The sequence below is a fragment of the Pinus tabuliformis genome, chromosome 6 (genome assembly GCF_031772625.1).
Source record: "Pinus tabuliformis cultivar Carrire ecotype Pingquan chromosome 6, CPIR1, whole genome shotgun sequence".
In the NCBI taxonomy this organism is placed as follows: Eukaryota; Viridiplantae; Streptophyta; class Pinopsida; order Pinales; family Pinaceae; genus Pinus; species Pinus tabuliformis.
Genome location: NC_142292.1, coordinates 296,885,015 through 296,911,790, shown reverse-complemented (window position 1 = coordinate 296,911,790; position 26,776 = coordinate 296,885,015). Strand labels below are relative to the sequence as shown.

The 26,776-nt window shown below is 37.9% G+C and overlaps 1 protein-coding gene across 2 annotated transcripts in view; it reads left to right on the top strand.

The window, feature by feature from the left end:
• Positions 1-1,752: 1,752 nt before the first annotated feature.
• Positions 1,753-26,776, top strand: part of LOC149258507 (putative glycosyltransferase At5g03795) — a 53,302-nt gene continuing 28,278 nt past the window's right edge. The window contains exons 1-2 of one of the 2 annotated variants that reach the window (XM_089415453.1): positions 1,753-2,723; positions 3,107-3,237. In XM_089415453.1, the coding sequence (XP_089271579.1) occupies positions 2,148-2,723; positions 3,107-3,237 (707 nt within the window). In that variant the 5' untranslated portion in view covers positions 1,753-2,147. The remainder of the gene's footprint in view (positions 2,724-3,106; positions 3,238-26,776) is intronic. The other variant, XM_089415450.1, reaches the window with a different exon arrangement.

Genomic DNA, 26,776 nt, shown 5'->3' with positions numbered 1-26,776 from the left:
AACCAGAGACCGGTGTAACACCCCCACACAAATAGAAACCAGAGGTAACTTCCGTCCAGGAACTAGCAACGGAGTAACCACAAGCAAGCAATGACAAAGCCCTCCAACTATAATGACATGCAAAACAAATTATGAACACTAATATCTTACCCCACACAATAGAGGGTAGATCTAAGAGCTCCCGCTTTCTTTTTAAAGGCATGTAGCAAGATGTCTCGAAAATGGCGTGGAGTCAACTTGAAACCCCATCCGCTAAGGTGCCCGGATCCCAGGGGCAGGCCAGAAGGCCGAATCCAACCCAAACCGAAACAAAAACGGCTTCCACTTCATTGCTAAATGAAGGTCATGACCCCAATGAGCCTCCATGGAACCTGTCTCACGCACCTCTATTCTCCTCCTGACCCAAATTCATCGCCCAAACTTCTAGATTGGAGAAGAGCGCTCACATACCCTGGAATTTAATTGTTGAATGTGCTAGAGAGATCATCACTCGAGTGGATTGAATGCGAAGACGACACATGAGTATTATTTTAATGACTGCTTGGAGGAGGGGCGAACCCCGAGAGCTTCTCATGTGCCAAGTGTGTGCACGATTGATCACCCCATCAGGGAATTAAATATGTTAATATATTTAAAGTATGACCGCCTAGAGGAGGGGCAAATCCCGAGAGCCTCTCATGTGCTAGGTGTGTGCACAATTGATCACCCCATCAGGTAATTAAATATGTTAATATATTTAAAGTATATTTTATTCATTTTTTTATATTATTAAATATGCTAATATGTTATATATTTTCAAATTTTTATTAGCTAATAATGTATATCTAATTATATATATAATTTTATATAAAAATATAATGATATTTCTCATTATATTTAAAAATATTGTTTTTAATATTTATTACTCATTATTATATTATTTTTATTTAATTAAATACTAGTTTAGATTAAATTTAATTCAGATTTAATAAGTGTTAGGAGGGATCAAAACTCTTGAAACACAAACTTTTTTTAGAGTGAAAAAAAATTTGATCCCTCTACGGGTTTGTAGATCAAGAATTAAGATGGATCTAAACTGGTTTAATTATTACTTTTATTTGTATTTTTATATGCTTTGTCCGAATTAAAATGTTTAATTAATAATAATAATAATTAGTATTATTATGTTTATTTTTATTTTTTGTAATTTGATCGAGTCAAAATGTATACATAACAAGAAAAGACAATACAACACCTTTTTCATATTAGTTAAAGAGCACAATAAATTTAAAAACATTTTTTACATATTAATTAAAAAAGCAATGAATTTAAAATTATAAATTAAGTACATTTTTATTCAAATTTAAAATTTGTATTGAATAATCAAATTTAATTTTTTTATAAAAGTGTAGTATTCTTCACATCATTAGTAAGTCAACTTCTTAAAAATAAGTGAAAAATTCACCTTCAACATGGAGCAAACAGATAATTGTAACATACAATTTTTCTCAAGTATTTATCAACAACAATTTATTAACTATAGAAACATCCACACTAAAAACAAACTATAATTCAAATATTTTATATATTTATAATACATTTCTCCATTCAAAATTTATTTTACAGAATATTCATTAAAACAAAACATTTAAAAAAAATACATTTATTACCCAATTAACTCTTAGAAATGAATCCCAACATATGTGCTTCCCAATTGATGCTGTTGATTGTGGCCCAATCATATGTGCTTCCAATTCAGGATGTTGATTGTGGCCCAATCATAAATGAGTGAAGCACGGAGTTTGACAACTGGTCCAGGTACTCTTTTCTATTGAATGTGGCCCAACGATAAATGAGTAAAGCACGGGACTTTAACAACTGGTTCTGGTTTTATGAATCCCTGCGCTCCGGAGACTTTAACCATCTTCGCAGTCGCCACGTGTGAGGTGTGCACTGTTTAAAGTGGAATTCTGAATTTCCAAAACCGTATTTCGCAACAGGCCGGGCCCAAATTGTTACAGACTTTGTGGTCCCTTTTGTTACAGAGCTGGCGTGATGAGTGATGAGATCACCATTACAAGATCCCGAGTACATATCGATCCTTTTCGCAGTGCACAGCAAAAGTGTACCCCTCGAATTTAACGCACCTGGATTCAATCCGTTCATTCATGGGATTTCTGAAAAGATGGGAGAAGGAGCTGAAGAGAATAGTAATAGCAGTGGCACTCGCTGCTGCAGCCTGTTCGTTGTACCACTCATGGATAAACCCTCCTACCACTTCTCTTTGGTTCCCCTATTCATTCTCCCGTGCCCAGAGTTCGAGTCCTTCCCCTCTCCCACTGCCCTCCCCTTTCCAGCTCAGTGAATTTTCCAATTCAGATGCCCCTGCCCCTGCCCCTGTCCCTGCCACTTCTGCTGAATCAATACTTGATGATAATGGGACGCCAAGTATGGCGAATTACATTGCCAATTCTGGTGTGGAAATGGCTAATCGATCGACTACAGATAAATCTGAGAATCCTCTTCAAAGAAATTCCATCAAACAGGCGAATAGTGAGAATTCTGGTGTCGAAATGGTTAATCCATCAACTACAGATAAATCTGAGGACTCTTTTCAAAGAAATTCTAACAAAGGAGTGAATTACAGTGCCAATACTGGTATCGAAATGGCTAATCGGTCAATTACAGATAAATCTGAGAATTATTTTCAGAGAAATTCCAACAAAGGCCTCTCTCGTTCAAAGGTGCGGATTTTACACATTTTTTTCCCCACACACATATATTCAACATGTTAGAAAGCATGGATGCCAACTCGCATTAACACAGTAACCCATTGTAACATAGGGTGGATTCTAGAAGATTTAAACTCTCTACCTCCACCTGAAGAAATTAAGGTTTTTTACCATCCAAGAATGGGATCATTCCCGGTCTTATGTTTCTCTTTTTATCATTTTGGAATTATTTTCTTTGTGAGCAGGAGTTTATTTATTTATTTAATGATAGCGAAGCTGCTGGAAAAAATTGTGCAACTTCACTTGTAACTTCTTTTTATCTCCAGCCTGATAAACCATACGGGGTCTCCCAATGACATGAATATAAATATGTTTATTTAACTTATGCTGGACAGGGTTATGAGGAGTTCGTGAAGCGTAATCAAGAGCTTTTGTTAGCGAAGAAAGAGATTGAGAATAGCTGGGGTGTTGTTGAGGATCCCGATCTCTATGGACCCTTGTATCATAATGTCTCTAAATTCAAAAAGTAAGCAGTCTTATCTTTAAATTCTACCAGTTTGATTTTTGTTTTTTATTTTTAAACCTTTAAAGGAATGGAGATGAACAGAAACCAAATTGTTGGGATTAAGATTGTCAGTTGATAAGGGAGAGGTGCAAATTTCAAATTTATTTCCCAGTGTTTTTGTTTTTTGTTTTTGTTTTTTTGTTTTTTTTTTCAACTGTTGTTTATGGTCATTGAGTGGTCGCTACATCCACGGGTAATGACTGTTACATCCACGTAATAATCTGGCCAGATCCATTTGAAGGAAAGGGATCTACTCGTCAGCTTATTTGTTTGGGCCTAACCCCAAGGGCGTCAAGGAGATAATCTATTTAGCGAGGGGTTTGTCGAGAAGCTGGGAGCATTTATTGTGACGCTTCATAGAAAAATGGCCGAATACATCAAGCAGATGAAGAAGCAATCTGTCTCATAAGCTATATTTAGCCTTATGGACATTAAAATAATTTTCTCTCTCTCTTTAGCGAAGACTCTGACCTGTGTATACACACTGTTTTTATATTTCGCAATCCTTTTAAGCATGTTGGTGTGCAGCTTATTCCTATTGATTTCCGGGTAGTCTCGCTAGCCACATCCAACGATGATTGACGTTGGAGTCTGGACTGCAGATGCTTCTTACACTGATTTAGTGGTAGAGCCACGAATGGTTATAATGTATCTTTAGTAAGCATACGACAAATCTGGCCCCATATCTTTATTGCTAATGGCTATGCATTCGTAGTAATTGCACTGCTATATTACATACCACTTTTGTCCACCCATCGAGTTGTAGGTGAAACGTCGTGCTCTGTTTATGCTTGAAAAACAAATTCTATTTCAATTAACCATAGTGACCACCGGTTACTCAAATTGACAGAACATGAGTGACCGTGGTCTCTTTAGAGATAACCTGATTTGTTGCCATGATACAGTTTTTTTGCAAAATATATATGTATATACCCAAGTTGATTTTCTTGATTATGACCATCTGTTGCCATGATACAGTTTTCTTGCATATATATATATATATATATATATATATATATATACCCAAGTTGATTCTCTTGATTATGACCAAGTTGTAGTCGTTTTCTTTTTGAGGTTACTCCCACGATCTAGTTAATACTAACAAAGGTATATAGGAACCCAAACTTCCTATTAGTTGCCGTTAAAGTTTAATGTGATGCGAATTAGCAATAAGTTTTTTCACATCTATCTTTTCTGTGGCCAATAGAAGCATTGTTTTGGGTTTGTCATGATAAGTTACCTTAGTAGACTGGGCCCTTGCCATTCCATATAGACATATAGGTTTGTTTCATATAGACTATGGCTTAAATCTGAGCCAAATTTCTTTTCCTTTTTAGGCACGGGCAATCTGGTTTAGGAATAAATTGAGATTCTAGTGCTTTTTTTGGTGAATTATGGTTGGGTTGAGGCACATAATTTTTTAGCTCATGTAGAATTCTTTGCCCAATGGCAATCTTTGAACTCAGTTCAAGCATTATGATCAAATCCTAGTGTTTGGGCACAACTCTTTGAATCCTATGTACTCAACCAACCTTATTTCCAACAAGGCACTCAACATTGTAATCAGCCGTAAAGAAAGGAAGTCAACCAATTTGTTTCGTGTCCCATCTTGTTTGGAGTGACTAAGTTTGAATTATTGTATCTGTGTAACCAATTTCAAGGATTGACTTTGCAACAAATTAGATTGTGTTGCACAATACAGGGAAACAGGTATGAATTTCCAGGATGGAAACGTGCTGGAAACAATGACCAATCAAAAAATTGGAAACCGGGAAATGTATATATAGCACTTCCCCACATTTCATGGATGGTCAACCGTCAGCCCTGATTACGGGTCCTCGCCCCAAGGGAATCGAAAAGAGTCGAACCCTTGATCAGCAACAACTAGCAACAAAATCAACGAACTTCATGTCTGATGCTATACCACTTGAGCTAACCATTGGGGCTATATATATATACATATATATATATATATATATATAAAATGAGTACAAGTTTCCAGAACGGAAACATTATTTCTCAAGAATTTGGAAACCAGGAAATGCAATGTGTGTGTACACTGTATATATAGAAGGTGCGATTTTATGAATAACATTATATTGAAACTTTGAAAGAAAGCATTATGAATAAATAAGCAGGAATATTTAAATGATAAGCAATGTTTCACCATTGCTTATATTGGGATTTTGATCATTATTATTACCCTCTACCTGCTTGTCTAACCTTTGCCAGCTCTACCTTGATCGTCCACAGACATTAGTCAACACCATCCATTTTTTATGAAACTTCCCAATTCAAGCCTTAAAATATCGTAGAAAAAACTCAACATGCCTAATCAATGATTTTGGTTTTAGTGAGGGGTACATTTTACTAAGGTGATGATAGAGGGATTCAACAATCAGCACCACCAACATCAGGGTACATAAAGGGCCTGGTGTTGTTAATTAAATGCCGATTCCATAATGCTCATACATGATAGAATCTAATAAAAATGCTGTAATCCTGGCAATCCCGAAATCCTGAAAACTGTTAAGTGTGCTGAATTTTGAATGACATTAAATTCTACTTTCTTCATATTAATGGAGTCTGATGGGCTGGAACCACTCTCAAACATCCTGAAACATTAAATGGTAATGATAAAACTTGACATTTCCTTTATCCTTCCTTTCCTTTTGGAAAGATAAATGAAATGTTAACTTTTACTTTAAGAATTTAATGTTAATTCAGAGAATTTTTGGTCAAACCTAGTGAAAAAACGAGTAAAAAATCAACGAAACCTTTTTGGAAACGTGTTGTCCGAATTCTGGTACAGCCTAGAAACACATTCCCCCATGTGGAATGCATTTGTACAACCAGAAACTAGTTTAATGGCCACACCACATGCATTTCCGCCTTACAGAAATGTGCATGGCACAGCCCTGTACTACACATTTCCTGCAACTTAGATGTCCCTAATACCTATTAATATAGTATCACCAGTTCTTGACATCTTGTAAGATTGTGTACATCTTGTAGTAGGTAGGGTATTTGACAATTAAATCATAGAGTCCCTAGATAGAATGTGACCTATCTTTTGATGGAATGCTATCGGTACTCATATTTGGCATTCAAAGTTAAAGTAATGCTAGATAAACTTATGCAGATAGTTTGACCTCATTTAACTCTATAGCTATGGCAACAAGGTTAGGATAACCACTCAATTAGGACCCTGTTCTTATCTAGATCAGCATGCAATTTATCTTCATCGAAGATGTAACCAAAGTATGCTATTAAGTTCACTGTAGACAAACTCTTCTTGTTGTTTACCTAGAGCTTCAGCTTGAACTCCAAGCACTCCAAGCATACAGAATTGGCATGCCAATTAGAATGCTATTGAGATTCTGAGATGCACAACCAAGAAGGCGTGCAAGTACAGAATTTAATCATTTTATTCATTGGTCTCTGGGATGTTGTAGGTGCGTTGATGAATTTCAATGGCATCAATATCCACTTTGATAACTACTTTCTGGTTTCAAATGATGTTTTCGAAGGTCTTTCTTCTTAAATGGTGGTATTTCACGTTTATTCCAATTTGTTAAATTACTTGGCCATGCATAGATGGTCAAACTATCTGTTTGAACTTTGAACTTCGGTACATTATATATATGCTTTTATAGTTGTCTTGTTGAGCATCTCACAGGTATTTTGCAATTGTCAATTCTGGTTGGTGCTCTAAAAATTGACCTCTGCATATAGAAGCTTTGATACCAAGGTCAAAAAAACGTAGATTTAATTAACATGTGAATATAACAAGGATGTCAGTTAATTTAGTTTGCTCGATGAATGATAGTTAATTTAGTTTGTTCAATGAATGATTACAACATGAGACACAACACAACCAAGGTTATCATTTACAGAAAATGTTCTGCAGATTACAACAAAATTCTGTGCAACAAATTTTGCTGCCATTTACATCTCCAAGGCCCCTTTGAGTTTATGACACTAAAGTCCCTATTCCCTTTGCGGTTATGTACAATTATTCACTCACTATTATGTGTTACAAAAATTTCATTTAGGATTAACCGAATTAAATGTTTCTGCTTATTGACTAGGGTGAATTCTGTAGCTGCAACTGATCCATAGCTTTCGTGATAATCATACTTCACCACGTTACTGCTCTCTCATTTGTTGGTATAGTCATTGGTCAACAATGTTGGCTATGGCAACTAGCCATCTTAGATTTCAGGATCTGGACATTCGATTCACTTTGTGCTTTAACCTGGTCTAGATTTCTTTTCTTGCCATCTAGTTTAAATGTGTCTGCTTTGGGTTTTTCGTTTGCGACACTTTTTCCTTTGTTCCTTTTGTTGACTTTCCAAGGTCCAGAACTTCAAACACTACTTTAGCATCCACAGTGTTGTTTTGCAGTACCTGTATCCTTGCTTTGTGGGTAAGTCTCCATATCTGCATTCTTACCTTTCAGTATCCACAAAATCACCTTGCCTTCTGCATCTATGTTTCTAGTATCTACGCCTTCACATTTGCAAGTTTACCTTGCAGATTCCTTGAAGTTTTGCATCACCATACTAATCTTTTTGATTGACACTTTTCTCTCTCCAAGCACTCTGACGTAAAATTTCTGAAGGAGAAATGCTGCCAAACATCGAGATTATAGAATTGAAAATATCATCATTTCCAATTCTCTCATTTAATAAAAATTTGTTTTTCTTCACCTGAAACATTCTTTGAAGCTTCCAAAATTTCTGTACTAAATGATTTTGTGAGTATGACCACAAGTTTAACTCCTATCTTACAAAATGCTAGTTTGAGTTTGTTCCTCCTGTTACAGCTGTTTGAACTTTCAAGTTATAGAAGTATGGCAGTGTACTCTATGCTTTGTTCCTGCATGAAATATGACATTTGTCATTAACTGATTTACACTCTGATTACCATAGTACAACATCTATGCTTTGTTCCTGCATGAAATATGACATTTGTCATTAACTGATTTACACTCTGATTACCATAGTACAACATCTATGCTTTGTTCCTGCATGAAATATGACATTTGTCATTAACTGATTTACACTCTGATTACCATAGTACAACATTATTGAATTTTCTTGCAAAAAGCTGATGTCTACCAACACTCTTATCAGCCTTACTGCTTCACATACCATTGTCATTGCAACTTTGTATTCTGCTTCCATTGAGGAAAGCACCAAGATTCTTCTCATTACTCTATGAGATAGTTGTTGATCTCAAATGGAACATGTACTCAGATGTAGATATGTGACTGTCTACAAACTCGATACAATCTAAATTTGTATAATAAACCAACACAAACTATGTTCAAGTCCAAAATTCACTGTACTACAGGTCTCTCATATCAAATGTTTTCATCAGATCTCCTTTAAGTGCAACAATGGAGGCTTTATTTCTTCCTGTCATGATCATGTCATCAATATGCAAAATAAAAATTATATAAAATTTTGGTACTCACAATTTTTACATGGAGGTTTAGACCTGATGTATTGGTTGAGTCCATTTTCGTGGAAATGTTCATCAATCCATGTATACCAAGCGCTTGGGTCTTGCTTCAATCCATTAAATGTTGTTGTAGTTGGCTCACTGTGTCCAATACCAGGTTTCACAAACCCTTCTGTTTGTTAAATGTGCATTTAATTCTTCATGTTCCCCATTTAAGAATGCTCTTTTCACATCCATCTGATGCACAACCCAGCGACATTGAGTTGCTATTGGCAACATAGTTTCTAGCTTGTCCATTTGCTAGGTGAGCAAACATTATTCGTAGTCAACACCTTTTTATGGAAATCCTTTTGCAACTAATCTTTCTTTGTGTTTGTCCATTGTTTTATTTGATCTATACTTTTTTCTGTATGTGGGTACACCTAAGTTGCACAGTACGGGGAAATGGGTACAAGTTTCCGAAATCGACACAGGTACGAAACGTGACCCCCGCAAATTTTGGAAATGGGGAAACGCATATATATATATATATATATATATTAGGACATTTAAGAAATGTTATGTGCAATCATAAAGCATGCATGATACATTATAATTTATTACATTTAAAGTTTAAACATTATGATTAAATGTACATCACATTTATTCATGAATGATCACATAATGAAAATAGCAATATCGGAATATCCAAAATCAACCTTTATTATATATCCAAATCTCAAAATCAACCTTTTATTATATATATGAGGTTGCAAGTACATTAAAGACTATGAGACTGCAAGTACTATAAAGACAAAAGACTAATCCTCGTCAAATATAGAAGCAAAAACATGATCAACAGTGGATGGTGGTGTTGAAGAAGATGATGGGCCAATTCCACTTCCAGGATGGACCTCAATATTTAGGGCAACAAGAGAAAGCTCCAAATCGGGACTTTCTGGATCCACATCCCATTCTTTGGAAGGACCACTGCTATATTTTGGACCCCTACGAGATGTAAGACAAAGGTTGGAGTTCACATAAACAAGATTCTTTGCTTTATGTGAGCCCAACATGTTGCGCTTCGCAGCATGAATAAAACCATAGGTGCTCCAATTTCTTTCTGCTAATGAAGAGCTTGCCACTTGTGAAAGAACACGAATGGCAAGGTTTTGCAAATGTACACCAGTTTCTCCATGAAAAATCCACCACCTAACTAGATTCATGGTGCTTTTCTCCTTCAAAGTTGATATATCTGAATAATCATCTAATCCTGCAGCAAAATTGACAAATTCTTCCCTCACCTCCTATGTAGATGAGATGGAAACATTCTCATAAGGGCTTTTTTCACCCCATTAGCTACCTCTCTATCCTTATGGGGTGCCTTCCTCTTCCCATTGCTTTGAGCAATAAGCTCCTTATCATAAAATTTGGGGTTCAAGGCATGTGCTAAAGTGTGCAATGGAGTGTTGAAATTGTTCCATCTATCAACAATGATTTTCTTGACTAAATCAGCAAAATGATCATCAACAAACAAAAGTTTCGGAGACTCTTGTGAAATGATTTCCATAGTTTTCTCAATCGTGGAATCCATGCCATCATATACCTCTCCTAAGAAAGGTTGGTCAGTATCAGCATTCTGAAGAGCTCAAATGCAGGTGTTGTGAACTTTAGCAAGAAATCTATCTTGCTCCACCAGTCCTCATCAAGGCACAATCTACGCACCATATATTCCCGCTCTAAATTTGCTTGTCTCCACTCAACCCCAAGTTGACTCACCACCATAGAAACTAATGCTTGCTTAACCTCAATAAGGCTGTGCAACATCAGGAAGTTTGAGGCATATCTTGTCTCAACAACTTTTAATGACTCCAATTTGGATTACTCTTGAAATATTGCTTGAGATTGGTGGTGGTTGGTGATGAATTTAACAATCTCCATTGCTTCTCCTGTGATTTCCTTTATCCATGGAACTTTGTTGTCGATCTCCTCTATGATCGGATTCGAATTATGGACAATGCAGGGTGTCCAAAAGATATGGTCATTACCTCCCGTCAATAATTAAACCTGCAGTTTTGCAAATTGGTGCATTATCCGTGATAACTTGCACCACCCTATTAGGTCTTATTTGTTCAATAGATTTTATAATAACATCAACAATTAATAGTGCATCTATTACCTCTCCTGAGCAGTCTTCCGCCTTTAAAAACATTGCTCCTTTAGGGGAAGTGGCAATGATATTTATCAATGGTTTGCGCCTTGCATCTGTCCATCCTTTTGAGACTATGGTAACCCTAGACTCTAGAGCTACTCCAGGAAGAACGAATTGGTGATAAGATATCCTCCACAAACTCTTCATTTTTGAGAAGTTGAGTTCTGACTTTCTCATAGTTGGGCCCCTTGTACCCTTGAGGAGCTTTGTTAATTGCCCTTATCATATCTTGCCAGTAAAGAGAGCGAACAACATTGAATGGGATACCACATGAATAGATGCACCTAGCCACTCTAGAATTAGAGTCTTCTTTCACTCGCACATTCACCAATTTAGTAGTTCTGCTATCTTAAACTGAAGCGGATGCCCCTCTAGTATTTTTGGATGGTTGTTGTTCATGCTGTTGAGTGGCTCTCCTCTCCTTTGCTTCAACTACAATCCTTGGATCAATGTTTGGTGGAGATTGAGGAGTAGCTTGACTAAGCTCTTCATGCCTTCTTTTAATTCCATTCGCTTGATCTTGCTCTCTTTGATATGCCCTCCTCGCCAATGGGTCTGTTGTTTTTATGCAACTTGCAATCCTCTGCCCTACTCCATGCAAAAGATGTGTCTTCACTCTTGGGTAGGAGCCCTTGTACGAATTACTGCAAAGATTATATCGCCATTCCCATGAGCCACCACCAGTGTTGATAATATCGGTATCGGCAAAATATCGACGAGTTAAGAAAACAACTTATCGGCAAAAATATCGGCAAGCATAAAAAATGCATAATATATTTAAATCTCGCAATTGAGCTCTTCTACTATCAACATTCAAAATAGTCCTGATGATGGATCCCTGTTGGGATTTGAAACGTTGACGAAAAATGGTTTTTACTGTGGGTTCTCCGATTTCTAAGTTACAAGATATTAACCACAAAGGTCTTAAATCCATATTCACATTTTTTTTATCAGATTTTTGAACATATAAAGTAATAACAACATGAAATAAACACATTGGCACATAAATATGAAGAAAGCACTGATATATATGATGTCAAATAGAAATGATACATCAAAGGCAATACCAAATCTTGTTGATCCCTGATAATTGTCTAATCAAGGACTCAAATGTGGAGAACCAATACAAAATAACATCACATATATAAAAGTATCTCATCATCATGAGTTACATGTAGCAAAACAAATAAAACTAGCAGCGATCTATCTGAAATCAGTGCCCTTTCCCCCTTTTACGGGAAAACATGATGGGTTGTTTGTCAGGCCTGCCCCTAGCAGTAGAAGGCCCTGCCCCTGCACCTAATGTCAAATAATGAGTGCTAGGTATGGAGTTGTGCTCTCCTATATCTATAGCAGATGGTGTTGATGCTGATGCTCCCACAGTCTCCTCCTCCTCCTCTTCCTCCTGCTCCTCCCCCGAGTCCTCCTCCTCTTATTGCCCATGTTCCAATGGATCATCTGGCTCTAACCATGAAGGTGACTCTTCCAAGATGAGCACCTCAGACTCCACCCTCCACTGAGACAATACATCAATATTGTTTAAGGAAATGGCATCTGGATCCATTGGTGCTTCTATTTGCTTCACTCAAAGTCAGATATTGTAATGTACATACACTAAATCATTGAGGCGAGCGAACTCCAACCTGTAAGAGTGTAAAAAAAACTAATGAGTTTTGACTCTCAACTCTTGACACTTGAGGGTCATAAATTAAAAATTAAAAGTTACAATAAATGTAATTACTCAACTAAAGGCTAAAGCTCAAAGTTATAACTGTTGCACTTTTTTGTGTGTATTTTCTCAAATACACTACAATTGTTCTCACACCCTGAAGAGCTACATGTTTGACTGAGGATTCTTATGGCCAATTCCTGCAAATTTGGTGTATTTGCACCATAGCTTCGCCACCAACTATCTACAACAAAATAAAGAAATAAAAAAGTCAAAAACTTAAAACATAATTAAACTTTCAAATAAAAGTTATATAATTGAATATTAAAAATCTAGAATTATAAATAAGGAAATTCTAAACTGAAAATTCTAATGAGTAATGACTTGTCACTTACGTGGCATGAAGAGGGTCCTTTCCCTAATAGCATCATCAAAGCCAAATAGGCCAACACAATCCTGATAAAACTGTATCTCGCGATTGATTTTGCTACGAAGCTCAAGATCAGGTACCATCCTCTGAATACAGGAATGGAGCTCTTCCATCACCTTGCCATCAAAATCAAAAGCGCATTTGTATGAAAATGCGGGGTGAGGAAGAGTGTTGTTGCATGAATGGGTCAATGAAGCATCCCTGTCCATCGACTATCAATCACATCCCCTAACATCATATGCCTATCAAGCCCAATAAAACCCTTGTCTGCATAATAAGAACGAATGGTCTCCTTGGCCCTATCCATGGCCTCATACAAATAAGCCATTGCAGGCTTGTCCCCATCTACCAATCTCAGAACCTTTACTATAGGTTCACTAATTGAGCACATTTCATCTATTCCCTGCCAAAACGTGTCAGTGTACACCATTTTTGCAATGGCTCTCTCGTCCTATCTCCTGTTGTATCTACAATCACGTCACTCATCAGAAACAAACATTTGCTTCAACTCGAATTGGCATCGAAGCAAAGACTGAAGACTAATAAAGTTGGTGGCAAAAATGTGTGATTGCAGGATGTCGCAACTCCTTGTTTCTAGTGTATCTCCTCATGAGGCTAAGAACAAAAGCATGGTTATAAATAAACTTGGGGACGCTCCTAGCCATATCAATCACCTCCTTGATGAAGGAGAGTTTCCCCATATCCTCAAGCAACAAATCGATACAATGTGCTGCACACGGAGTCCAGAACAATGTGCAGTGCCTCTCCATAAGCATCTTGCCGGCAGACACATAATTAGTTGCATTGTCTGTTATGACTTGCACCACATTCTGCACACCAATCTCCCGGATGAACCCATCTAACAACTCACATATCATTGTTGCATCTTTTATATGTGCTGATGCATCCACTGATTTAATAAACATGGTACCTTTAGGACAATGTACCAAGAAATTTAGAAGGGTCCTACCCTTCCTATTTGTCCAACCATCAGACATCACTGTGCATCCAGAGACTTCCCATGTTTGTTTCAACTCCGCCAATCTAGAGTTGATGTCCTGCTTTTTTGCTTGAAGAATTGGCCCCCACAACTCCTCATATGTAGCACTTTTGTACCCTGGGCTCACAACAGAGATAACATCACACATTGGCTGCCAAAATGGATTGGTTTTGGTGATTCTGAGAGGTAAGTCGCTCCAGAAAAGACATCTCCCCATAACTCTATCTGCTTCTTGCTTCTCCTTTTTTTAACAATTGATTTTATGGAAGGTTGTGCTCCATGTCGTGTTCGTGGAACAAAAAATGATGTCCTCGAACTAGCAATAGCAGGTGACGTTGTGGAGCCCCTCCCACTACCCTCAGCCTCAAAATCAAAAGAATATATCCCAAAAGATCTACTTGCATGTTCAACCTTGTTTCTTTCTGCCTCTTCCTTTCTTTTGTCTTTTTCATCAATTGCTTCATGAGCTTTTTGTATAAAGCTCCGGACTAGAAACTGTACAAAGCCCAACATCATGTCCAGGTAGTCTAGCTAGATGGTATTTCAATCGCGTAACCACTCCTATCATCCTGGTCCCACACAATTTCCATGATAGATATGCTCGATTTGTCCCACCATCAGGCTTCCCATACTCCCAAAATGGGTCCAAGGCTTTTGGCATATTTGTAGTGAGCTAAATCAAACCTAGGACACCAAAAAAACAAAAAATTGGAATTAATGATTAAAGTTATTCCACCCATACACAAAATAATAAGAAATAACCACCTCATTTTACAAAATAATTTTTTCGCTACATTATTTGCAATGTGAATTCAATGAAAAATGGCAATAAGAGGGTGCATTTGAAAGTTAAAAAAAGAAATGGAGTTTGCTGTCCAAATATGGAGAAAACCCTTGCATTGGCTCATGGGCATGAAAATCATAGCAAATGGAAAAAAAAAAAGCAAAATGTTGGTAGGCAAAGAGGCAAGCAAGAATAACCCTAAATCTATGAAAAAAATCATTAACATAGGGGTTTTTAAGAACATACATGTTAATGGAAGAAATGAAGTTTGTCTCACTGTTCTTCAATCTTTGATCCACAAAAATTTCTTAGTTGGTGGTGATAATGGTTGTTTGATCCTCAATTCCTCCTTGACAACTACCACAACGCTCTTCCCCTTCCTTCTCCAACACTCAGAAAACTGAAATGAGCAAAAAAAAGCCAATTTTCCCTTTTCTAGGTGCGGCCCAATCGGAGAGCCGATATTTTATATCGTCGCACAATATTTTGCCGAGATATCGAAGATATCTCGGAAATATCACGATATTTTCTGGAGCGAAAATATTGCAATATTTTCTTGGAGATATTTTGGCTCACCGAAATATTGCGATATTTATGATATTTGGCAATATATCGTCGATATTGTCATCACTAGCTACCACCTCTACATTTTTGAAGCTTCTGAACATGCCTACAAAGAGGATAATATTCAGACCTTAGGTTGGACCTGGGGCTTGAACTTGCACCTTGGTTGCTGCAAAAAAAATTAAAAAACAAATCTATAAAGAAAAAGCGTTTTTCATATATTTTGAAGCATAAACCCTCGAAAAATAGAAGAAATAGTAGGAAAAAACTAAGAAAATGAATGCGTCTTACCCGAATTATTTTTTTGTAGCTAAATCTACCCTAAAATGCTAGAAAAGATGAGGAATATGGCTGGCTGCTGTAGCTGAGCCAAAAAATCAAGAATGTCGTAGCCAGAAACCCTACACTCCAAATCTGCTTGTGAAATCTCTTTCTCTTGCTGCTAAAATCTCCTTTGCTCACTATTGAAAACGCCTTGGTTGAAACCACTGCTCTCTTCCTCTTTTCTCCTTGCTAAAAACGTCCGTCTCCAAGTGAAACAACTTGCTCAATTCGTGTGATGAGAGAATGAGGCAAGAGTCTTTTTATAACTTGAGAGAGCCATCTAGAAGCATCCAAAAGATATTTTATTCACCCAATAAAATAATAAAAGCAAAAAAACTAAAAAAAGGTAGAGAAATCTTAACTTAAAGGTGGAAACGAAGTCATACAACTTGGAAATGCATTTCAGGCCATACTGGGCCATGTTTCCCCAATGTGAAACGTGCTAGTATGGCCTGAAATGCGTTTCCAGGCCGTACCAAACACATTTCCACATTTTAGTTTCGTTTCAGCCCAAAAACGCCCTTGGGACCAACGTTTCTTGCAACATAGGAATAATCCTTGTCATCCATCACTTTGGAGAGTAGGGTTAGGGAATTAGCTCAACGAGAAATTATAACAGAAAGCCTAGGGAGAGGAGAATGACACGTCATAACCATTGAGAGAGTGATTTTCTCAAGAGAAAAGTGGGAGACTCAAGGCTAGGGAGAAATAAGTGTTGTAGCAAAACTTCTAGAGAAGAAAACTTGTGGAGGCCGAGTTACTAAGCACCAGAGGGCTAAAGACTTAGCTAGCATGAGTTGAGGGTTGGCGCAAAAGGCCATAAAAGTTACGGCTAGGCTGAGGTCAAGAGGATCATTCAACATTTGGGCTGTACAAGTGATGGCTAGAAGAGAGGAAAGCCAAATTGCAGATTGGGGTTTTAGTGGACCAATTTTTCCAGTGGGATTTTCTGAGAACCGAGATTTTCTAGGTTCTATTGCTATGTAAATTTCTGAAATTCTCTTTGGGCCATTTTCTCTATAAGGGAGCCCTTATTTATTTTGAGAACTAAGTGAACGATAAATTGGAGGGTTTATTTTTTATGTTGTGTGATTGATTTTCTACTTGTCCTTTTGCTGCAAATTTTATTGTTAAATACTAGTGTATTTTTATTCAGCAACTTAAGAAAATAATTTACTGGGTTAAATAATTTTTTCGTGTATAAAAGTTGCTTGGGATATAAATCAGTTCTGGTATTCAAGAAATTATCAAATAATTCCATAGCAACATCTTCATGTGTGATGTAAACATCACTAGAAAAGTCACAATATGCCTCCAAATGATATTCAACAAAGAGAGTATTATTACCTGAGAATCCTGGAACATGCTTCGTCCATTTACTCGTAGGAGAGAAAATGGGTGAGGATACCTAGGAATGCCTGACAGTGCCAAGGATCATATCCATTCCTTAGGATCACGGTGGCAAGGAAAATCGATCTTCAAGTGAAACAAATAGAAAGAGCTTCAAAATCTGCTTGAACGATCCCTGTCATGTAAAACATGTAGATTTCTTCTTTTCACAGAAAGAGTTCCTATAATCTCAGTGGAGTCACAAGGTGAGTCCTAAGTGCCTTGACCACCACTGCTTATTCTCACCCAAATACAAACATCATGACAGTTATATTCAAAAGGAAAAGTGCTTTGTTGAAAAGCGCTTTGTCGTTACTCACTGGAACCATTAGATGAGATGACTGATCTTCAAAGAGAATGTCTCGTCATAGTTGTTATATTGGAACCATTAGATGAGATGAATGATCTTCAAAGAGAATGTCTCGTCATAGTTGTTATAGCATAGATTATTGATTCCAGAGAACTGGACTTTCTGTGGTAATGATGGCTAATTGTTAGCTCCCAATAGTGCACTTTGAAGTATAAAGTCTGAATGCCATCAGAGCAGGCTTTTGAGCAAATCAAGAGTGCTGGTCCCTGTCACCACATCAACTCTCCTTTAATCTTGGAGTTGATGCTTTCTAACTCAAGGGGGTATTCCCTAATTGTTGTCTCTGACCTCCAAATTAAGGTCAGTGGACATAAAATAGATCAAATAACAGAGAAACCTTTTTGATTTATCAATGAAGAATAGGTTGGATTTAACAGGAATGGTACCTATTCATTGGGCAACGGAGTCTGATCTGAAGCAAGGGCTTGAAAGGTGGATGATGAAGTTTAATGAGGCACAACGCCTTCAACATCTCCAGTTAAATGAATTCAACTAGATATTGGTATCAATGCTAAATGAATGAGCTCTTGTTTGATTAGATCTTCATCTACAACAATACATTATCGAGAAAAACAGTAAATAGGATGAAACCAAATCAGCATTAATCAAAGCTTCTCAACAGAACACACTGCTGACCTAAGAAGAGAAAGGACCTCTAAATCAGCCTTAGCTGAACACGTTCACTCTTCCTCTCATTACATCTGCATAGGAGACGTCAAACTAGTTAGAAAAGAAGACCACTATTAGCAATCACATCAGCGTTAAAGTAAACTACAGATAGAACATAAACATAAATCACAGAAGACAAGCCAAGACAAGAGGACACAGGATGTGGCGCTAGCCAGGGACAAACCCCAATGTGGGGAAACCCTTGATCAATTCTTCAATAGTTCAGCAGAGAGAGAGAGAGAGAGATAGTACATTTACAACAGAAGTCAACACTTTGACTTATCTAGATAAGAGCATAGATCATCTCTAAGAAGATGATACATGAGATTAGTTGAAGACATGTTCTTTCAACTGATTCTCCAAGGTGACTCCTTCACCTATCATCGTGTTGCATCTTGTCATCATGCTGCACCTCACCGTGCTGCACCATGCTGCACCCATCATCACAATGTTGCATCTTATCATGCTTCATCAATCATGACAATACCCATCACTGTACTGCATCATGTACCCTCATGTGCCATTGCTGCACCTTGTTTTGCCACCATGTGCTTGCTGCACCTTGCTTACCATACTGCTGTCCCAATTGCTATTGCAACACCATGTCTTGCTGCTGTCCCAATGCTTACTGCTGTCCATGTGCCTTTGCTACCATGTCACAGTTGTCCCATGTATCTATACAACACTATGTACCTTGTTGTCCCATATATCTTGACAGCACTATGTACCTTGTTGTCCCATATATTAGCACTGTTGTACTAGTTGCCTTGCTGTCCCATGCATCTAACTATCAGTCCACAAACAACCCTCAATTCACTGCATGCTACTGCTGATTTCTGCCTAGGGTTTTGTGCATGTACTTGACTGGTTAGGGCACACCAACAAGCCTAACGTATAGGGAGAATACCCATGTTTGCCTCGCTGTCCTTAGAGATGACTGCGGCCTAGTTAGGAGGTCCTTTCTCTCCCAACAATTGTTGTAATAGTCCCTTATTGCGTCCCTATAAACAGAGATATACACCCCAATATCATGCATAAAACAATCATGAAACTCACCACTAGTCTGTGGCCTGATTTGCACGGTAAGACTACTCCAATGTGTCACCTCAAGCCATCCTTCTTGCCTCATGCAATGACTAAGAGCTGCAGCTCTTCTTCTCTAAAATCCGCACTCAAAATAGTCCACAAACTCGGACCTGCCTCAACCTTCCTTGCTCCAAATTCGCACTATATTTCAGAACTTGCATTAGGGCATCCAGTGTTAGGACTGCTTTAGGTCTGTGTTAGGGCAACCTTCTATCAATGTCTGGGGCAGCCTTCCATGTGTGTCTAGGGCAGCCTTCCATCTGCATCTAAGGCAGCCTTCCATCTGCGTTTAGGGCAAGCTTCCATCTGCGTTTAGGGCAACCTTCCATGTGTGTCTAGGGCAGCCTTCCATCTGCGTCTAGGGAAGCCTTCCATGTGCGTCTAGGGCAGCCTTCCATCTGCGTTTAGGGCAGCCTTCCATCTGTGTCTAGGGCAGCCTTCCATGTGTGTCTAGGGCAACCTCTCTTCCTCCAACGTCTAGGGCTTCCACTCCTAGATTTCTCTTCCACTAAAACCCAAGACAAGTGGAGAGAAATCAAGATAGAAGTGTGTGTGAAATGACTCTCAAGTCATCTCCTTTTATACTAAAACGTTGAGCACATGTGGGGTTTATTTTATTGCTGGCCAACCTTGACGAATTGTCTTATAACACAAATAAATTCATAACTCCATGAATACTTATCGGAATCGGATGATCTTTAGATCAATCCTACACCTCTCGATGAGAGGGATCCAAGAAAAATTTCAGTGGCCATAGATAAGATGACCCACATGGAGTTTGGCTCTAGTTGCCAATCTTAACAAAGTTGAGTCCCCAATGCCTACTATTTCCTTTGATGATGGTGTTATTCAGAATGTATTACCTCATTTCTCTTATTTTTTATTTATTTGTTTAACAGAAGAATCTCACTGGCTCGAACCTTGAGAATAGTTCTCATTCCATTTGTTGAAGTTGTTAGTTTTTGGGCCTGGCCTAAGATTGGAGAAATTTCACCATTAAAGCTGAGACCCGAATGCCTACTATTTCCTGTGATGATGGTGTTATTCAGAATGTATTACCTCATTTCTCTTATTTTTTATTTATTTGTTTAACAGAAGAATCTCACTGGCTTGATCCTTGAGAATATTTCTGATTATGTATACCATCTATTGAAGTTGATAGTTTTTGGGCCTGGCCTAGGATTGGAGAAGTTTCGCCATTAAATCTGAGTCCCCAATGCCTAATATTTCCTTTGATGATGGTATTTTTCATAATGTATTATCTCATTCTCTTATTTTTTATTTATTTGTTTAACGGAAGATTCACCAAATGGCCTTGTTACCAATTTTTTTAGTAGGTTTGCTAAGGTCCTGGCAGCTTTGCTAGATCGGCACACACAAGGGACAGACCAACTGTCACATTGGCCAAGCCCCCTCTATTTAGACAACACCCCCTAAACAGCCAAGGGTAGAGTCCCTAAATATCCCCCAACAACTCTAGTTTATGTCTAGTGCCTTATATGGAGTCAGTGGGGTGGAGGTGTTCTTGATCAGTTTGCTATCTTGTGTAAAACAATGCTAAAAACAATATAGATTCCTAATAGTAGATATTAGTAGCCAAACCAACTCAAAGATATGGTATGTAACATATGGATTTTGGTCTACCAAATTTATCCTAACCAAGTATATGATTATTTATCAATTCTGAAGTGTGGTTAGGGAGTTACAAGTAAAAATAATGTATTGTATTAAATGGCAGCCTGTAAAAACTGCATAAAAACACAAGGACAACAATCTATTTTGTTTTATCGACCAAATTACTCCATGGAAAACACTGTTAGGGAGTTACCCTTGAGTGTGGAATGGCTAGAGGGTGATTATTGAGGCTTTGGGGCATCCCCTCTACTAAATTTAAATTGAAAGAGCAATTTTCATCTAGCTCGATATTGATTTTCAAATTTCTAGGTTGTGTCTATTAACCCACATTTTCCAGAAAAAAAATTGATTATGATTTAAACAGCGGGAAAATAAAAGTAAATCAAACTTTAATGTAAAAATGTGATTGTAAACTAATGTAGGCTGAAAAATCACAAATTCTAGTTTAGTATACTTATCTGTAGGTCTGTAGGACTTGTTTCTAGTGGTCGAAAATGTAGAGGTCCAACAAACATAGAGTCTTCTTAACCTAGTGATCAACAACCAAGAGGCTAGATACAAGTGTAAATTGAAATAAATATGAACTTGCATGAATATGAGGTTTAAACTTTAGATCTAGCAATTTAGTTAATTTTCCTCAACAAATAGCTTGTTGTAAATTGATATAAAATAAAAACCAACAAGCAATGTCTTACTCTAATTGCAGATAAATAAAAGGAAATTTGGAGGATTTTTGAATTTTTGGGTTATTGAATTTTTACCCGTGTCTTGAAGTCTCACCCTTTCCTAGAGTGTGGAGTAGATGTCCCTTTAGATCGCTATGTCTGGCTCTTGTCTAGGAAGTGGGTTTGGTCCTTTCAAAAATCCCCCCATTGTAGCTTAATTCACATTGCAGCTTTCAATCTTCCATAGGAGCGACCTTCTCTTTGTGACGTTTCCAAACTTTGTTCTTTGTGTGTGGGAAAATACGAAATCTTTGAAGTAGTAAGGCCACCTTTCAAAGTAGTTTAAAATCCTCGGATTGATTCACATGTAAAACCAAAACAAACAAGTGAGGAACCCTAGTTGTCTGCTTCCACATAGCATATTAGCTACTCAACCACTCCACAATTATACAAAGTGTACAAAGGTTTGCAAAATAGATGAGCTCTTTTTATTAGATAGCACTTGTCTCAAGTGAACAACAACGATTTACAAATGAGGAGAGCCTAGCCTATATAGAAAAAATTATAACGACTAGTTAATGGCTAGTTAGACTTTCTAATGACTAGTTGACTTGACTTTTCTCGTAAGTATTTTGACTTAGCCACATGGACGCTGGATCTCCAATGCCCTTGCCTATCTAACAATTCTGGCACCTAAATATGATGAAACTGGTCTATAATTGATCTAGATATCTATTAGAATCTTCATATCTTGCCCAACATTGCAATGTCATCACATGTCTTCCACACATCATTCATCACTGGAACTCTAATGTCCTTGGGAATTTGGGGAAACCGAGATGTGTGTTTTGTTCCTCTCGTTCTATAGCCCAATTTTGACACATTATCTGTCAAGTTTTGCTCCTAACAAGTTTTGTGGAAAATTGTCTTGCCACATCATAATGCCCAAGTGGACAACTCTAACACCCTGAGGATTTGCAAATTCCAAAACATAGGTTTTGTTTCTCTCATTGATTAGACCACTTTTGACATCATGCATGTCAAAAATGACCCAATGCTCTGCTTGAAAATTCCCCTGAAAGTTTTTCATGTGTTGCTAACCAAGTTTGACCTAGCTATAACTAGCCACTAGATAGTTAGATCGGGAAAATTCCACATGGCATGGAATCCTCTCATCATGCTTTATAATATGAGATTGGATTGACTTTTTGACCACATGGACCAATCTCTTGCGAAAGTTGTCACAAGAGACTGCCATGTTGTGAGAGTTTTCATGAGTAATACTACACCAAGCCCAAGGTCACCAATAGATTTTACAAACATTATCCATAGTGGGATGGCATAGGTGCACCTTGACATGGGTTGGACTGGCCCATACACTGGTGATCAACCCTACAAAATGCAGGTTCCCATAAAACCATGAGTCCTCGTGAGAAGCCTACCAAGGTCCTCCAATCCAATCAAGGACAAAATTGCCTAGGTGAAGCTTTCAAGGGACAAGGAATGGTCCAACCAAACAAAATAAATACATAATCAAACTAACAAGACACAGGTCTAGGAAACCTAATATAGGGCCTTGCATGGTTTTTACATGCCTTTGACTTGTGACCTTGGGCTTACAATGGCGGTGAATGATGCACTGAAAAATCTATGTAGTGCCACTAACAAAGCGGTAATATAGGCCCAATGCATCCTAGTTAAGGTGTACGATGAAATTCTTTAGGTCATATACTTCGATTGAATCCTTACACATTGATTATCTTTGTAATGTCTAGAATGGATTAATTGTCCACGAGAGGAAGTAATAGCCTATCCAACCCTATAGGTTGTAGTCTTGATAAGGGGGGAAAACCCAAGTTATCCAATGTTTGGGGCAACATTGGGTAAATTTTGGTTAGGCAAAAAGCCCAAATTAGGGGTTGCACTTGCAACTCCTCACATTAGAGAAACTCCATTGGGAATTTTTTTGTAAATAAAAGAGAGTTGAAGTCATTTATCATCATCAATTTGGATTTGATATCTTTGTTTTCTTGCGCTGAGGCTTTGAGGGTTTAATGCCCCTTCTTCTTGGTTAACTTCGGTGGAGGTGATCCCACCCTATCTAATCTTTTGTCTATTTTAGGTGGAGTTGATCCTACCCTACCTAGACACCCTCTCTTTTTGTTTTAGCACAACATTGGAGCAATCCTAGTTTTGGTTGAAGATTGATGATTTTTCCTTGTTCTGGCACAACGATTCTTCTTAAGCAACATGGATCGGTTTGGCATAGGAAGGTCAAGGTTCTTTGTGGAAATTTTCTATAATCAGACCATTCTGTCCAAGGAGTAGCGAAAGATCTCCTGTTTAGAGAAAAACCTTGATTAATTCCCTTGTGTGGATTGAGGGTTTATGCTCAGCCTAAGGGATTCGATGGCATTTTCCAGGCCATTCGGTGGCATTTCTGAGGTGATTAGTTGGCATTTTCGAGGCAATTCGGTGGCAATTTAGTGGTTGTATTTCCTTTTATAAGGCAACAATCATAGGCAGTGTTTCCATCTTACTGCATCTTCACACTTACTGCAAAGGGGATTTGGGATCATTTTTGGACCATCCCTAAAAGCAGTGCATTCCATCACAGGGATATTAGGCAGCAGCGGCAGGCTTTAGTCAGCTACAGGTCCGAGGGCCTCTAGTCCTGATTTTGGCAGCAAAATCAGTTGCAATGACGAAAATAGGGAGTTCAGAGCCCACTGTAACAGTAAATTCGAGACAATTGAGTATGACACATTTAGACGTCTAACATTAGAGAGTGAGTTAAGTTGTTTCTAGGTGATTGACAGTGAAAGTATCATTAATTATAGAGTAGTAGAATTGGATAAATAGTGAAGTATTGGTTACTAAACATTGGTTATGCAAATCAGAATTACATTGGTGAATTAGGCAGTCAACCCTAACTTATGGTATTTGTTAAGGATCATATTGTTGTTGAACGATTTATTTGCTTTATGCTACTGTTGAATGAATAATGCAAATACACTATTGTAATACAATCTTCCTGATTTATTAGAAATCCCAAGGGAAAAAAAATTACCCTAGGACATTACAATGGTATCAGAGCAGTGCATCCTGCCAGCTTGTGAGTTGAATTTGCCTTACATACTTCTAGGAGATACAAGTAACGTTACAGTAAAAAAGCAAAGAATTATCTGCAGTATAACCATGGGGGATAGGGAAGGAAGAGGAGGACCGAATATTAATGAGTTCTTGCATGTGCTAATCCACGGGAAGACGGAAATAACCAATCTGCTAGTGCAAGCGCAACAACAGATGGCCCAGGGACAACAACAAATGATGCAGCTCATCCAAGCCATAAACAACCTAAGTGATAATGTTGCTAATGGTGTGAATGTTGGTAATAGGGCTAGTCTTGAAGGGAACAACAACCATAATCCTGGCCCCTTCAATACAATTGCATAACCTAACACCAAGGCAACAAGTAACCGAGGCCCCTACTGCCTCAGTTTTTGAATAATTAAGTGGTATCAAACCAGGGAGCAACAAAACAAAACGACTTTACAGAGTATTTTCGAGAATATGTAGCCTTGGGAGACGATGTTCGAGCCCACATGACGTTCAATGAATACAACAACATTAAATACAGGAGCAAGCCCAAGGTATAGTGGAATCAAGATCTAATGTGCAAGATGGGGAATTTGTCCATTCCCTCTTTCGATGGATTAGCCAAACGCTCAGCAAGGGCCTGGGTGCAAAAATTGGACACCTATTTCCAACTTAACCCCATGCAGGAAGTCAACGCTATCCAATTTGTTGGAAATACTAAGAGGGTGGTGAATCAGTATTCCCCTTAATTTTCACAATTGGTTAGATTCCATTAATTATTCAGAGCATCAAAATAGAACATGAAACATCGCATGAACAGTACACAGAAATTTCGTCTCAACCAAGTGCTTTGTTATGTATGATGTACATACAAATTTACCAGTTGAACTAGAAAGAAGTACAAGACTTCCCATGGGGTTTTACCAGCAAAGCTGGAAGGAAGCAATTGCTCCCTAAGTATGTTTAGACTCTCATACCAGGGACAATCACACAACTACAATCCACTATTACAATTGTTGCCCCTATCTACTGCTGCCATTGATCCAACTGTCCTCTGCTACTGTTGTTATTGTTATTCACTGTTGTTGCTGCTAGTATTGCTGCCACTCACTTCTACCACTATTGCTACTGCTGTCACTCACTCACTGCTGCCACTGTTCATTGTTTTCGACTGCCCTTGTTGCTGCACACTGTCACCTCTATTGTTCGCTCTCACTGTACTACTGCTACTAGTAAGATCACTATCATCATAGGCCTGCAATCTATAGCTACTCACATGTTGCAACTGAAAACAATCTGTTCAAATTCTGGCAATGTCATCTTATGAAACTGTCACAACATCCTTGTTAAGAGACATCGTCATGTCATCATTGCTATCAAGAAAGGACTGACACGATGCAGCATCATCACTGTCAAGGGAATATTGTCACAATCATAATCAAAGAGATACCAATGTCATCATGGTCACTGTTGTTGTCATTCATACTATTAGGCTAAGTCACCTGACACGGGGATTCGGGATTCGTAGGATACGGGGATTCGAGTGTCGGATTCAGACACGTTGACCCCCCGCAACAGGACACGTAGGATTCATTATATATATATATATATATATACTAAAAATTAGATATTTCTTACACAAATTCTAATTAATGATACAAATTCATTGATTTCAAACATAGTTCTTCATCTATAGCATGCATAGTACATACAAAATTCAAATACATGTCAATGGTCACATAAATCATGATTCATAATTCATAAATGAAAGACAACTTACAACTACTTCATAATTATGCTGGCAGCAGGGGTCTCATTACTTGAATTATAAAGGTTTCATTGTACAAGGTTTTTATTATCAGCAGTTAGGGTTTTTATCTTGAAGTAGTTCTTTTGCAGTGCGTTGTCATCTCAGAAAAGAACTAGCATCCAGTTGAGAAGTGGCCTAATCTTGCAGCAGAATTATGACAGTAAAAACCTGATGATGTGCTAACAAGAGTCGATTGGGCAGTGTGCAAGCGGATATGCATAGGGAATTACTTTCAACAGATAATGTGTTGTTGTTAAACTGAAATGCTGAGCAGTGAATTGGTTGTGATAGAAAAGGTTTAATGTACAGTCAAGAAGCAGAGTTGACTGTGTGATATAACAAGAGC